A 16,958-nucleotide genomic window follows, 5' to 3' on the forward strand; every position below is an offset into this window, starting at 1 on the left:
ATTCGAAGTGTGTACGAAAATACGAGATATCATTGGCCTGAAGGAGGAGGAAAGAGCAGACTTTCACGCGAATCTATTGTCAAGCACTTTAAAAGGGGGTTTATTTACCGAGAGCATGCTACTCAATCGGATTTTCCCTCAGCAATTCGCGACTGAAGTGGTAAAAAGCCTACTCTCATGATCCTGCTCAACCACCACGTATTAAACGTAAAATATTTGACTGAAAAAATTAGTCGTTGAAACACGTAAATAGAAAAAAACTTCCTTTTTCGTTATTGTCAGCCTTAATACAAGGGACACGCGGCAAAGAAAGCGTGGCATGACATTTAAGTTTGGAATGGGAAACATATTTCAAAGGAGCCGACTCATTCAGCCGTAGGATACCGCGATGATGATAAGATAACATCGGGAATGAATGCAAATCAATGAACAGAATTTGCTTCGACTAATGGCGAAATCGAGTTAAATAGCGTGACGTTTTGGCTTCACTCGGGTCTCCAATGTCTCTATAAATGTTTTCCGTTCCGAAGTTTCCCTCTATTCTTCCGTAGCACGGCAGCTGTCATTAAAATTTTTAACGGATTAAACGCACACATGACGCCGGGTAAGACAGGTGGCGGCTCGCCACTTGCATATTCAAGCCGCTAAAATATTTGGTTGTGGTTCTAGTAGATCAAAAAACAAGAATTAATTCACCACGGTGGCTGTTTATAAAAATGTAGATTTCGGGAAAGATTAAAGGGCGTTTAAGTGACTACGAGAGCTCTAATGATTTGCGTCGGTAGTCGAGGAAGAATACAAAAAGGTTTCAGGAAACTGTGGAGCGGGTGGGCGATATGAATGCCGGTCGATAGCGGGAAAAGGGGCGAGGAAATGGGACTTAGAGTGGCTGGCTTTTGCGTGAGACGCGGGCCAAAAAGTTAGACCGGCATTTTTGTTCAAAATTACCGAAGGCTCTACGCTCACTGCAACAAATGCCATGCCCCCAAAACTCGAATTTAGTTACTTACACAGAGACAAGAGAACAAGCTACTCATGGTTTTGACCTATACTTTCATTTTAAGTTCAAGCTATAGGTACCTACTCATATTCCACCTCGTGGATTAAGATCTAGGATTAAAATAAGAACCTATTCTCAGTGCAAGTTAATGGATTTTTTTGAACTTCCTAATTTGACCAGAAACGCACGGGAAATTGTGCACACTATCGTAGATACCTGGTGAAATGCATCTCAAAGGTTATAGTTTAAAAAATATATTTTCAAAATGAGCCCAGTTAAATTATTTATAAATTGCTGTGACTGATTTTGCAACGCATTTCTGGAGCGTTCTTTTCATCACTAAGTAGCCAGCGATAGATTCTCACTGGGATATGGCATTTGAAGGACGTGCCCGAAAGATGAGGTCATTTGCGCAATTCGGGACGGGTGGAGAGAAACCCGGCGTCGGCATTAGCCAACTCCTAACGAAAGGCGCCCAAGGGACTACAGCTTAACGTCCCATCCAACGGACGGAGTGCTGCACTTAAAGTGCCCTCCACAAAGCACTCAAGTAGGGATCGCCTCTGAAAAAACTCTGCCACCGCCGGGATTTGAACCTGGACCATCTGAATGGTTACCCAGCACTCTAGTCACCATACGATCCCCACAGTTTCTCACTTCAGGGAAAATTTCTCCGGACCTTACTTTAGGCGATCAAATACTATGATTGAAACGAATAAGGGGCAGAAGCGGAAGCAGCAGTACGTATGGCTGATAAAGTAAGATAGCTTTATTTAGAATATACTGAGGAATTAAGAGTATGACTTTATTTTGGAGAAAGATAGAGGTAAAGAAAGATTCTGAAGGGGAAGAAAAGCGGTGAGAATTAGAAAGGGATGAAGCGAGGACCCTTTTCGGGGCTGCGAGAATGAAATGGACTTTTTTTTCTGAATGGATAAGTCATGTAAGCTGTCAGGCACTTGACGTTTTCACGCAGTCCGTAGTTAGCTGGCCACGGTAAAGCGAGGGGCAAACGCGGTGGCCCCCTACAGGGTTGAAGTTGAGTGGGGAGAAAAAGCATAAGAATGAAGGCGGAGAAAAGGGCAGTGCGTGTGGCCTTGGGTGGAGGGGCGAATGAAAAAGGTGGTAGTAGTCAGAAACGAAAATCCCTCAAAATCTGCCGCCGTTTTCATTTGCAGAGGATGACGGCCTCCGTTCCCAAGAGAGCGACAGTAAAAAAAAACTCAAATGGAATGAAAATTCAAAAATTTTTATCCACTGAAATTAATTCGAAACGATAAAAAAATATCACATAAATTGGAATTTTACGTCGTCATAAGATGCAACACTTTATTTGTACACCACCACTGATATAATGTATATTTTTCACTCTTTAAAAATCTGAAAATAAATTCCTGCGATACTAAATAATTTTCCTTTTACGTTAAGTAAATGTTAAGAAAAGCCTTCGAATTTTAATCTTCTCATGTAACTATACGTATGAGGTTGTGATCCAAAACAGGAGGCTGGAATGACGCATAAAAAGCATCAGCAGTACCGAAATGAAGCACCTTGGGGTTTCAGAATTGGCCACGCTTCGTGAACTTCGGGGTCTTCATTGGAGTCAGAAAAGAACTCGCCCTTGAGGAGTTGAAGGATAAACAGATTGCACTCGTCAAAAGATTTCACGACCGTCTTCAACGGGAATGGAATACTCTAAAAGAACGTTTTAATGCAAGCCACAGCATCAACGAGAGAAAACTCGACGAGTGAGCGCCCAAGTGTTTCGGATAACGTCTTTCAAATTAATGCAACGCTTGGCCGTCATTGAGCTGTAAATATTTCTGAGTGCGAGCCATACGACGGTGAATAATAAACACGAGGAGTCTTATCTTTTTCTTCTTTTGAGTTCAACTATCTGAGAACACACGCAAACACCTCAACTATGAAACTACTCATTCAAAAGAGTGCTACAACCGAAGGCGGTGACGAATGACTTCAAATTCTCTATCTCCCAACTCATCGAAGAGCATACACCTCTAGTAATATGGACCTATTTCTATATAATATAAAATAAATTTTTTGGAGAGGGAAAACTTATTCATGAGTGGGTAAATATTATTATCTATCTATTCGAAGGTTATCAGTGCAATAGGTTTGAGAAAATATTCTCAGAGTTACGACGGAGAAAATGCGGTTCAGATTCATTCGTTTTACGGCAGAGATTGATTGAGAGAACCGTGTTTTATTTGAGATATCAAAAGGGCATATGATGATGACTCTCAAGAGAGGTGATGAATGAGAAATAAATTACTCACCTTATCACAGAAGACTTTGATCTGGCAGTAAGCCCTGTGATACACAGTGGTCTCCCTCGGATCTTCATAGGTGTCAATCTGTAGGTGAAGTGGCAGACCCTGGAAAAGAAGAATGTTTGATGTTATAATAGTTCAAGAAAGCGAATGCATGCAATGAAAACAGGCGCATGATACAACCACAGACCTCTTCTTGCTAATAAATCTAAGCAACCGTCGCATACCGTTTAAGTATCAGTCTCCGTATACGTGTTGGGGCAATTAGTATGCTGCGAGATTAGACAGTTTATGCCACTTGAATGGAGACGTGACATTCTCCCAATCCTGATTCCACAAGTTTCTAAAGATTAAAAGAGAGGGAATTGCGGTCAACAGCCTCAAAGACGCAATATGTAATGAAAACTATGTATTAACCACTAATGACGAATACAAAAAAGACGCTATCTAAGTACGCAAGTTGAATAAACTTCTGAATGTATGAACATAATTTTACCTGGAAAAAGAAATTGTTGAAATAGGATAAAACGGAATAGAGGAAAGAGCGAAGAAGAATTCATATCTCTTCATTTTCAGAAACTCTCAAAGCAATGGAAAAATAAAATTAAACTCGGATGCATGCTCATGTAAATGTGTTGAAGTAAAAAAAAAAACTGTAAAATTAAACTGTACCAGAAATCAAAATCTTTCGAGTTAGCGGGTGACCATTGCCAACTCGTGATAATTGGGGAGAAATCCAATCGAGTACACATACTACTTGCTTGCACTCCTTCCCTAATCCACTGATTGGGAAGGGAGTGCAAGTGAGGCAGGACGAGAAAAATAGAAAAAAAAAACATTCCATCCCACGACAAGAAAATTTCCAGCGCGTGCGCTCATTTAAGCGAGATCGGAAAACGATTGCGAAAAGCGCCATCAGAGTTGCGGACGTGCCGCGAAAAAAATCTCAGGTCCCGACATCTTGTGAAATCGCGATGTCATGAATTTAAGTTTGGGCCCGTGAAAACGACTCGGAGGCAAAAAATTGGCATGGTGACCGAATCGACGAAGATGGGGAAGACAAGCGAGAGGCCAAGATGTAAGTGCTTAAATGAGTTCCTAGAGAATAGGAATGAACGGTTATATTCCTCCCATTTGGGCTAGCTATTAAAATAAGGGCTAACAATATCAATACGTGCTAATCTCCCTACCTTTTTAAACCAAATTTTTCTTACATTTGCATGTTGTCAAAAGATTGAAAAGGAATGAGCTTAACATGGTGAATGAAGCATATCTTAACATAACATAAATCACAAATTTCAAGATATCCTAAAAAGAAAATTAAATTAATAAGAAGACACAAATTAATTACTCAAACATATATTTTGAAGAGGACGGAAACGACGAAAAATCGAGAGAATATTGAAAAATGCAGTAATGAATACTCAACGGCTTCTTTCGATCATCAGATCTAACGTAGATTATCTGATCTTGAATTAAGGCCTCTTTGAAAACTGGAAAAAGGAAATAACGGTAAGTTAACAACCAAAATTCCGTCTCGAGGTAAGTGCATCGACAGCTTGCGCTTCAATTCTCGTAACCACGCAAACCATCACGGTCCGAGGGAGAGAGAGAGAGATATATATATTTTTATACGTTTAGAACCCCGTATATCTTTCAAAGTTTTAAGATCCTCACACACGCATGCCAATACACTGATATGCGTTATGTGGCCGGTAGCGAAGCGTGAACGAGAAAAGCGTCGCGACCCGGAAAAGGGTCTGCCCGTCGGAACGAGGAAGGGTTGGTTGGGATGGGAACAGGGAGTGGCAGAAGCGGAGGATAACTTAGCAGCGTCCGACACCTCTCTGCATCGCCCACGCTCTTCACCGTCGGGCACTTTCGCACGTGTTAAGAGCGGACATCCGCGTGTGGCCGTCGACCATCGGCGTCCCCGCATCGGATGGATACCGTGAAGTGAAAACCTATCGGTGTGTGCTCGGCCACTGGTAATTGCGGGATTCAATTTAAGAGCGTGGGGTGGGGGATGGTCGGGAGAGGTCCACAACCTTTCCACATCATGGCGACTGGCGTAAAAGAAGGATTAATCACTCGCGGGTGGGTTGATAAATTTACGATAGGGATACCTCGCATGCGGTAGTTCGCCCGGTATCTACGCGGCTAGTTTCTTTCCTCTTAGCCTCTGGGCTCGAATAAAATAGGTGCACGGAATGGATGCGAGTTTTACAGATAGCTATCGGTGGAAGATTAAGCTGGCGGGAGAGGTTATACACCCGATGTTTTCTCGTGACGATGCACGCATTGCGAAGCAAATTGGAGAGAAACTCAGGAATGCGTGTTTCGCATTGATTTGAAGACGTCGTATTTTATTAGATCCTTCGACTTATAAAACCCCAAGATGAAACCTAAATTGGTTAAATAAAAACGTTTAACATTAAACTAGGCATTAGGAAGACATTAAAAAGGTCGCTCTAAAGTTATGACCTATGGTTTGCTTAACTACCGCTCATAACGGCTTATAAACTCGTTTACAGTTTTCTTTTATTTGTGATCCAGAGTTTTCTTCAACGTTCAAAGTCTGCAAGGTTTTAATCAGAGCCCATATGAGCTGAAATCATAGGTGAATTCAACCAATTCAAAATCTGGCTATGCATCCACTCCCTGGACGATGGTATTCTTATTGTAGCCTTCGAAATTTCGTTGCTTTATGTTTGTTCTTTTAGGGTTCTTTCTCTCTTCCTTAGATTTTCTTTGTCCAAAATTCAGGGATGAGCTTCACGGGGATTGTTTTCAAAAAGATAGAAAAAGCCAACAGGAAAACATATTTTTAATTTAAAATCATCTGCTATATCTCTAGTTTAGCCCCGCAGTTTTTCCAATCTGAGCTTATGCCACTTGATCTTCCACGATCCTTAGTCCTTCCCACTAGTATGAGGCTCAAAACACGGGCTCCTCATCAAAACCGAAAAATATGATTGACACGAGGGAAGAGAATTTCAGGAAGGTCGTACTGGGCGAGTTATCAATGCCGAAAAATTTCCAGGCCGCACTGAAAAACTTACATCTGATTCTCGACGCTGTAAGCTTTGGTAGAGGAAAAGCGACTCCTGGGAGCAACTCAGCAACAATTATTCTCGTAAGCAGAAATTCTCCATCGGAAGTAGCACTCTCGTCGGCCGAGACAGGGCGCTAAAGAGGGTCGAAGAGAAGGGTGTATCGGGGTCCATTGAGGGGTATGAGGGCTCGGAGAGGACTTCTGAAGGGGGGGGACCAAATCAGCGAAACACGAGTGGTTAGCAGAATGGGTGTCGGAGCCACGCCTACGGTGGGCAGCGAGCGCTCTTTGTGAGAGGGGGCCGCACCGTCCCTTGTATAGAGTCATCACACGAGTGGACCCGCAAAAGTGGCCGACGCGGCCGTAAAAACGAAACTTGGCAGCTCCAGCACGCTGCAGGGCGGATGCTAGCATTTATTTTTTTTCCTACCCTGGGGTCTCAACCCCCTCACGTCGAGCCTTTTAACTCTCTCCCGGCCATCATTACAAGGGGTGGAGTGAGGGCAGAGAAAGGTCCACCTTCCAAATTATTGGGAAGGGATATGCGGAGAAAACGGAGGCAGGGTAGGGAAGGATGGCGAGGAAAGGGTGAGGTGTGGAATGGACCGGGGTGGGATGTGTCGTGGGAGAAAGCTAGTAGTTGAGATTCGTAGAGGAAGAGAGGGAGTGGGAGGATCGGGTGTATTAATGTAGCTATGCGAACACGCTAGACGAAATAGATGAAACTGACTGCTAAGGTATTTTTAATTATGAGTGGTCAAGGTGGCGCTCCCTTGCTTGAACCCGATGTTTTGAGTGTACTTGCTCCGTGCGCCATGCGAGCTCACATTTCCAACGGACATTGAAAAAAGTATATACAATTTCAATTGTCAACCTTAGAAATCGTGGTAAAATTCTTAAAGTCTACCAGAAACGAAATAAAAAGATGAATATAGCTTTTTTTTAAAGTTAATGTATTCAGTGCACTGTGAAATCTTGCCAGAGTAAATAATAGACTAAAATGTATTTCATAACAATGATAAAATTTGATTATAAGACAATTAAACTCTTCATGATCCAATTTATAATGGTTGAAATGTTAGGAGTGACAGGAGACCTAAGTCTAAATTTTTAAAATTATTTGCGGAACCACAGTTCAAATGCTTGTCTTGCGAATGTGAGCTCTGTATAAATGTTTATCTTTTGGGAGTTCACACTCACGCGCCAAGTTTTGCGAAGCTCTGAAAGGCGAAGGAGAGGTGTAAAGGATGAGAAGAAATGGGGCGTGAGGGATCGTCATCATTCGATTTGGGAACGAGAGGACCCAATATCCCGGGCCAGGAAACAGATGAACCGTGCCTTTTACGGTCACCGGTTGCATCCATAATTCATGAACGAGCAAGTGTCCCGCCCGAAATCTATAAATTTCAATCCCAGCATTGGGGCTTGCCTATTCATGACACTTAGCCCCATATCCGTGGGCCCGAACGAAGCTACAAAAAGTGGGATGAAGCAAATGATTTACTCCCGTCTGCCGAACCTTCTTGCACACACCTTCGCGAGATGAACTGCGTTTAATGGCATCCAGTAGTTTCCGCTCGGCTGTCGACATGGCGTTTGCACGGTCGCTTTTCAGTCCTCCCGGGGGAAAAAGGGAGTTATCTCAACTCGCGAAGGTAGGAGACGATCGAAGGGAAATAGGCGTTGGGAGACGATAATGGGAGAGGCAGCGGAGAACGGAAAACGATTCAGTATAATGGCTGCGCGGAGAGCAGTGTCGAATGGATTGAGGTGCATGAAAACGACACGTCAGGAAAGAGAAACGAGGCGTTCTTACGATGGCGTTCTAAGGGACGATGCCCAAGTGACACTTCCATAGCTCACACGAATGTTAACTATTGATGCATAGACGCAACATTTGATCTTATACTAATATCGTTAACGTAGTGGGTGCCTAACGCACGCAAGGAACAAATAAAGACGCAGTTCAGAGTGAAATGAAAATTATGATTCTCATACTAAATCACATCAAACAGCCTGTTGTGGCAGAAATGAACCAAATTTTTCTTTTTATTGTCAAAAATGCATTTCATCTGCCATTCCTCCCACTGACTCTTTCCATTCTCTCAGCAAAAATTGCACGTGTAATTAACTCTTCGAGTGCCGACCGATCGTCTAGGAACTATGCTAAAAGTGCCGACGGATTTTTGCTGATTTTGCAGTAGGTTAGGAAAAAATAGGTCTCAAAAACAACTAAAGGTATACATTCAAAAAATTTAGGAAATCTTTAGTATATGTGGTTTCACATTTTTAATGTATTATTTGACGAATTTTAGGTAATATGAGTTAATTTTTATAATTTAAATAAAATGGTTAATGTTTAAATAAAATGAATATTGACTATTTCTAACTCGAGAGATAGGAAGGAGCACTCTAAGAGTTAAGTAGTCATAACCAATATATTTCATATGACCATTTACCCCCTTTACTACAGGATCTGAGAGAAAATACTGAATCGCGAAAAGAAAATATCAGAACCAGAATAGAGATGCACTTTTTTGGACGATAAAAGTATCCCAATTACAGATTTAAGCATTGAATTTTCACTTGCGAGAGACGAGCCCATCGAATGTACAGTTATCACTTTACAACCGTTGGGCTTCCCATGATTTCACGCCCTGTTAAGGTGGCTGAGCCGGTGACTTCTTGTCACTACAAAAGCGACAACGGCGTGAGTGCTGGAAGTGCTCGCTCACTCAACCACTTCCGCTGAAAATAGTAAGTGCGACGCGACCCGGCCGGCATGCTTAGCTGTTGGTGAAGGGGGCATCGCAGTGAGGGGAGGCGTGGATTTGAATGGCAGCGTCAGAATACGGAAGGTGAGCGGGAAGAAAGGAAACCGCGGCGGAAGGAAAACGTTTGTTGCGGACTGTTAGATGAGCGGGGAAGGAGGAAGAGGGTCACCGGGGGGCGAAGGCGAAGGTGGGGGGGAGGGGCAGACCTCAACAGCAGCACCCTGGTCCCCCCGGGGGGACGAATCCTCTGCGGGCCGGATGCTGCGCTCCTCGCTACGATTACTTTTCCGCGACATTCATGGACTGGTAAAAGTGGTGGGGCGGTGCGGTGGTAGGGTAAGACGTAAATTTATGCCCGCGGGGAAAATGCGCTCCCTCAAAAGACCTTATAACCATCTTCCCTCCCCCAATCTCCTCGTCAGAATAAAAAAAAAGTTTTCTTCCCGCGAAAAAACCCAAAAAACGGCCTCTGGGGGGAGGATATCGAATCACCCGAGTACGTTTCCCCCTTGAGGAGCCGAATGGCTTGGACCAGTTTTCGACGACCGTGCTCCCTTGCTCTTCTTCTCTCTTGCCTAACGAGTGAAAAAAGAGCGGGTGGGAAGGAAAGAGAGATGAAGAGAGAGGAAGAGCGTAAAAATGTAAACTAATCTTAATAGCGGAGAACAAACAAGCCGACGAAAAGTGACGGAGATTCCTTCGGATGGGGAGTAGCGACCTGGAAAGGAATCTTTCGGGGAGGGAAAGGAAGGAAGGTAGGATGAGCGATTTACGCGAACCCGACGAGGAAGATCCATAATAGCTTTTAGGCTCTCGAGAGGATAAATGAACGCTGGGGAAAAAAGGGGAAAATGAGAAGGATGCGGTGATGACAGGATGTACACTTCTCCGTTACTTTCTCAAAAATTTCCTGCGGCGGCAGATTTTTTTACCTTTGGGAGCTTTTTCGTCTTACGAATCGAAACAAAATCCTTAACAATGCATACCCAAAATTTTTATACTGCGGATCTAGAAGTTCTTTTGTTACAGATGAAAGTTATTAAACCTATTGGATCAATTTATTATTGACTTAGTAATTTATCGATGCCGTAGGCGTTGGCACATATCGTTATAACTTAAAAAGGGCACCTTTTATACAATAGCAACTACGCGACAGCATCAATCAATTATTACGCCTTATTTTTTGACATTTTTTGATTAGATGGTGTTTAGTTGCTCCTGCTGCTATGGGCATTGAAATAATAATGAAACCAAATAGAATCTAAGAAAGTTATTAAACCACTGAGAAACGGAATTTTTAGAAAGCATGGTAAAGATATATTTAAATCTGAGGATACAAGTAGTTTGCATCGTATACAACCAGGAGAATTTCAGTGTCGCTAAAAGGGTTTAATTGGATTTGTATTTGCTAATTTCCGCAAATGAGGTTAACATGAAATAGCAAAAAAGTGAAAACATGAATTTTCTCTTCTTAACCAGGTAATTACCTGTGTGTGGTGAGGAATTTTAGAAATTAGAAGAGGCGGTATTTAATGAGTTTAAATTATAGAATAACAGTTTAATTATAAGGATAAGAAGAAGAAGCCGCGGTTTCACTGCCATCTAATTACTTTGAAATCGTATATTTCTATTTATATGCGTTCTGTTTTCATAAAAATCATGTGGATTTTTCTGGAAAGCAACGGGCAAGGTAGATTTAGGAAAATGCCAGCAAGCTGTCCACCTCGAGGGCATTTGGGCGAATCGTAAACGTCGGCCGGTATCTCCATGTAGATGAGTTCTCATCACCTCCTCGGAAGAAGAAGTTTGAGGAGAAATGGTTGCAATTAGTTGAACAAGAGGAGGCGGAGGAAAAAAGAGAAGTTTCTGGAATGACTTGGAGGAGGAAGAAGTTTTTCCAACGCAGGAGATGAGAGGGAACCAACCTTAAAGAAGGCGTTGACCTCTTTGAATATATAATTAAGATTCGTGATAAGTGGTTACTGATATTTTAAGAGTAAAAGCTATAAAACGTGAACAAATAATGAGCCGAGTAACACGTTTGTTTACTATTCTTAACTCACCTGAGATACGTCATATATTTCATTGAAAATAAATATTGACCACAGGCGATGTATAAATATATTAAATAATTTATGTCGCATCAAATGCACTCATATGACTTAATACTGTGCAAAGCAAAGTCAAGCACAGTATTTGCATATTTGTTTTTGGGTTATGGTAAGGAATGCCTTTGGCTTTAAAGCGATCCCGAAAGCGAAAAACTGTTCGATACTAATCTTTATAGAAGAAAGACTCCCGTAAAAGTTGTTACAAGAACTAATTAAAATTAATTTCAATGGCCATGCAGGATTGGTCGAAATAAATTGCTCGGAGTGATATACTCGTACACCGAAAGCCATAGTTAATGAGTTTTTCAAATGAAAACTACTACTTTTATATACTCATCTATGTCATGATACGTCTGGTAATGAGGAATAAAATATAATCAGAGGCACTATGTTTATTCACTGCGTCATCACCGACTTCATTCTCAAAATGATTCGGTTTTGTAAAAAGTTACGATGAAAATGCTTCCATGAAGAACTACGACATCTAAAAACTACCTGGAATTGGTGATCTGACTCTCTAATCCAAAAGATACGATCCGTTTAACAGAACTCTCGCTCGTTGGAATCTCTGAACCAAGTGACTTGAACGTTGGGGTGCCCAAGTCGCGAAGTTACGACCGCATAAATCAGTTCTCCGCCCATCCAAATTCTGTCTTCCTGCAAAAAATTTCCCTGGAATCTTCCATTCCCAATAAAGTTAGGAAACTGGAAAAATTAAGGTCAAAACCTAGTTAGCCTTCCTAAAATGATAGACGGCCTAAAATTGGTGACAAAACTATGAGAGTTTGCAAAATAAAATGGTATGCACTCCAAAACCCTGCGCTAAAGATATTTTAAGTTCTTCAAACTACGAATGTTCGCAAAACCATAAATATACCTCATTATAGAAGGAATGGAAATCACTCGCCAGCTCAGTTAATCATGGAATGAACTCGATTTCCTTCCCTATAAAAATATCTTACCTGACTTACACTTAGTACGCGCTCACTTTTCGTATTGTTAAAAAGTACTCCAACTCGGATATACTCCCATTTGAAAGCCTACAGACCTTATCTTTCTTACCTAATTGCAGTCCTTTTAGGCCCCAGCTTAAAAACTGCTTTGTAAGCACTCGATTGTTGAACTCTCGCCCTTTCTTCGACCGTTATGCGCTCTTAATGAGCTTCTGATTCATGTACGCATATATTCAGCCTATTTTCCCCCTTATTCCTCTTTATTACACATCGCCCTCTATCCCTCCACCTTGGTTGTTGTATTTCACTTCGGCGTTTATGCCCTCCTTACGACCACCAGACGGTCCTCCATGGCTCTTCTTTCGGAGGGATCCATGACCCTTAGACGTGTAATCCCAGTCACAAAGAACCGGATCTCTTTCGGCAACAATAGCTCATAATCGCATGAATATTCCTCATTCCGTCCGCCCAAACATATACGCATGAATATATATATTTTCTCTGCTCCATACGACCCTTTCTCAGCGAGATAGAAATATAGTCGACCATAACGGAAAGGTACGTAACACAATGAGAGGATCATAGAAAGATGGGTTTTTACGTTGGACCGTCCCCACGTCTGAATGTTTTTCAAAAATTGGTGCTAGGGGCTCGGAAAGTGTACACAATGGATCATGTGGAAGATCGAGACTTGTTCGGAAGTGGAAATTGTGAAGAAAACTGCTTATTTTTTCGTCACGCATTGCGAGATAATACCTTGAAAATTGAGCTTTTGAAATTTAAAAATATTTATTTTATGCCATTAGAACTTCATCTTAGGGCAGGCTTATGGGCCTCTTCAAGAATGGAAGACTGTGAGTGTAAAGCCAAGTCGAATATTGGCCTTAAGTTGAGTTTCATTACGCAAAAAAAAAGTTTCACATGGGGCATAAGACATAAAGAATGAATTCACTAGGCTTTAAACAGATTTTGATGGGATTATGAGAAGAAAAATCAAAATTTTTGTACTCACGAAATACTCTCCTCAAAAGAAATCGAAAAATGAATATCCGCCCTTAGAATATATCGTCTGAAGAAATTATTCATTATGATAAACATGATTTATGTAGTAATATTGATTTATATAATCTATTTTGATTCATACTTTTCCTTTATAATGACAAATTGATAGCTGAAAAACGTTTAATCCTTACCAATTTCAATAGAAATTCTACACGCAAAAAAATCGACGTTCAAATGACCTCAATTCCTTAACGGTCAATTAGTCCCGAGTCTATTCTTCCAGCGTAAGATAGCTCGAGTGATCCTAGCCACCTGGGAGGAAATAGACGTAGAGAAGCAGTGAAACGCGAATGTAGGAAGTCTCTGCATCGTCTCATGCACTTCTGTCTGGGAGACATCGCGATTTCTCCACCAACGTGAAACTCGATACCGTCTGCTTTCGCGGAGCAAGCGTCGCAGGCCATTTCTTTGGACCACACTCTAGCCGATCGACCGACAGAAGGAAGAGGTGGGCGTATTAAACAAAAAAAAAATAACGATTCCGCCCCGGAGGACAGGTAGGGGATTTTGGGGACTCTCTATCGTCGTCTCGCCTGGAAAACTTTTCGCCACCCACATCACTCGAGTGTCCTTTTCCCGCCGGCTGTCTGTCCTCGGCCCGCCCTGTCCGTCTCCTAGCCACCCGTCCAATCCCATCTCTCCCAACTGCTCTCCCTACTGTCAAGTTGATCGATTTTAATTAGCAAAAGGCCCGCCCGCCACGGCGCGCCAAAGGGGTTGGATACCACTGCCCTCTTCGTCTCTCCCCGCCCTTACTCTCCGCCTCGGAAAATTCGGACGAGGGCGGAAAAGACGTATGTCATGATCGCATCGCACTCGCCATACACTTAGCACACGGCATGGGCGGCAAGACTCGGTCCGCCCAGGTTTCTACTCTCCGGCGATGTTTTCCATCCTCGCATCGTTAATTATAATGGTGAGTTCCAATGTGAGTTACGCTAGTGGGGAGGCGAACGACATTTGCCGGTATGCTGATTACTTTTTTTCCCGGAGTTCCCACCTCGATTTCAAGAATATGAATGCTTTATTGCTGCTTTCTGGAAACAAGTCCCACCCAGCAAAGGTGTTTTGGAAGCGTGCGAGTGAAAAATAACAGTGCCACCGTAACGAAGTAATCAAATCTTACGCCTATGCCGGCCATCAATGTTTTGCTACAATTTCGACACATCTGTACCACATCGGTCCAATTTGAGAACTACGCAAATAGAATAATTCACTAGTTTTAAGCCGAGTTATATCCTCAAAAAGGTGATTTGAAGTGAAATACCGTTGCTTCGACAGGTGTTTCAAAGAACGGTGAACACCTTGAAACATCTCGTAAAATCCACACCAACGCTTGAATCCGGAACATCGATTCAACCACGGCCACTCCATTAAATTGATAGACGAGGACGTGGAGATAGCGATGACAAGAATGAGCGAAAAAATTTCTATTCGTTACAATCGTGGGCGCGTTCCACTTCCCTTAATTTTTTTCTGACGGAGACTTCAACGCGTGAGTGGGTGGCGGTGGAGACAAGCAGTGCATCTGTTCCCGGACCCCTCGTCCTCTCCCCCTTTCTCCTGTCTCCACCAATTCGCCAACCCCACCTCCGGCTCTCCTTCCGCATCGCAACCCATTTGGCACCACACGACATGGCCAGCAACCTTCACTACCGCACGTCACCGCAGCCCGACCCCGCTTGCCCAACTTACACCCCTCCTCGGCCCTTTGCGGCGGTACGACCCGAAAAACGAATGTGGGGAGTGTGGGGAGTTAGTCTTTTATGCAACGTCCCAAAGAGCACTTCATTGCGATCCCCACGGGGGTTTCGTAAACAATATTCTACCGTGTATGATGTTGGGCACGATATGGTGGAAGTTCTTAATATTATTAAAAGTAAGGCATTGCAATATTTCCACCGAGGTTTATTATTACACTACGCGTTTCGTCGTTACAATAATGTTGTTTGTAACGACGAAACGCGTTGTGTAATAACAAAACTCAGTGGAAATATTGCAATGTCTTATTTTAATAATATTCTACCGGTTAAGTTCGGTTTTCATGGAACATATAGTGACAAATAATCTCCCGTTACCTATCTTCTAGAATTGTAACCCCTCCTCTACCGTCCACTCCAAGATTTAACGGGGACGAATAAATTAAGCTATTGCACGAAATAGCATAGCAGTGCAGCTCAGAGAAACATATTTGATGCAATACTATTTCACTCGAGGTTTTGATGCTGTGTATTATCCGTCATCTTCAAGTATTGGATATATGAACAGGCGATGGATTTAATGTCGGGGGTTGCCTAATCGGCTACGTAAAATACATGGATTTGAAAATCAAATTCAATTGAACCGCAGCCAAATTAAAAAAAAATTCCAAGGATCGAGTTATGTTGGATGAGGGCTAAATGGCAGAAAAATACAGTCGGAAAAGTCAATTGATTGAGAAATAAACTACAGAAGCATAGCCATAAACTGCAGTTACCATCTACAGATTAGATTATCTCAAAAGTATGCATCAAAAAGCTTGAAAATTACTGCTTTTACTAAGTACAACTTCAAATAGTTTCGGCTTTTTATTTATATTTACTTAGAATTGACTGGATTTAGTATAAATATCAATCACTGCTAACAAAACAGATATGATTTACAAATGTAAACACTCTGATGATGGAATCAATTTCAAAATTTAGGAAGCACTCAGGGGAAAGAGACAAAATATTATCGGCTAGAAAACATGCAGAGAATTTCCAAAACGAATAACAGAAACCATAAGTGCCATTTCTATATTTTTCCCACATTTTTATCATCTCCTTAATGCATCTCCAGGTGATTATCGAAGAGCATTTCAGCCGTCGGCTGAGGTGGGCTCGGCGCAACGGGCCCTTCCCGTGGCAAGAGTGTATTCTCACGACGACCGCTGATGCACACGGATTGAGTTTCGCGGTCACACGCCTCCACTCCAAACTCACCTTTGCTCCACCCCGCGGAACGGGGATCGATTCCACTTTCCAACTTCGGCAATTCAATTCATTCAAGTCGTTTTTGATAAGACGAAAGCCAATTTTTAACATCAGCTCTTTCGACAGTGATATGTTCAATATTCAAAGGGTAAGTGAGAAGGTATTGTGCGGCTAAAATTAATTGGTTTGCGATTATCATACCAGTAGATATAAAAGAATCCAATTTTTACCTTACTGTACTTTGGATGAAATAATGTGTAAACAAGACTTACCTTGACGCCTTTTTGACTGCTAAAATCCGTGCTTAGGCACTGCACAGCCACGTTTATCTGTAAAGAAATGTGAATATAAGTATCAGAAATAAAAGTTATGTTTATTGTAGTAATTAAAATAACATGTGAGCAACTAACTGAAGGCTGAAATTAAACTTTCTCCTTCTAATTACCAAGAAATTTCCAATTTGTATTTAAAATTTCCTGGGCTGTTTCCAAGCCCATGAGTTATACGACATCAAAACATATATCTAATCATTCGGCAAATGTAAAAGCACAAAGAGTAGCTCGCGGTCACGCTTCTATTCGTTTCCTTTTGCGTAGAAGTATCATGTATTGCTGCCATCGATTCATCCAATTACAAAGTTATTATTTTAGATTTTGATACCGATGCGATTGCCGTAATTCCAATCGGACATTAATAACAGGCTGAGTATGGGGCTGTTGTTTTTTTTATTTTAACTTCGGACGTGTCGGATGGTGAAT

At 42.0% G+C, this 16,958-nt stretch overlaps 1 protein-coding gene across 4 annotated transcripts in view; it reads right to left on the reverse strand.

Annotated features, from left to right (window-relative positions):
• LOC124161070 overlaps nt 1-16,958 on the reverse strand; it is a 485,504-nt gene that overhangs the window by 61,581 nt on the left and 406,965 nt on the right. For all 4 annotated transcript variants that reach the window (XM_046537253.1, XM_046537271.1, XM_046537264.1 and 1 more), the window contains exons 11-12: nt 16,473-16,529; nt 3,298-3,396 (exon numbers count right to left, since the gene is read on the reverse strand). In XM_046537253.1, the coding sequence (XP_046393209.1) occupies nt 3,298-3,396; nt 16,473-16,529 (156 nt within the window). The remainder of the gene's footprint in view (nt 1-3,297; nt 3,397-16,472; nt 16,530-16,958) is intronic.

The sequence above is a fragment of the Ischnura elegans genome, chromosome 1 (assembly GCF_921293095.1).
Source record: "Ischnura elegans chromosome 1, ioIscEleg1.1, whole genome shotgun sequence".
Lineage (NCBI taxonomy): Eukaryota > Metazoa > Arthropoda > Insecta > Odonata > Coenagrionidae > Ischnura > Ischnura elegans.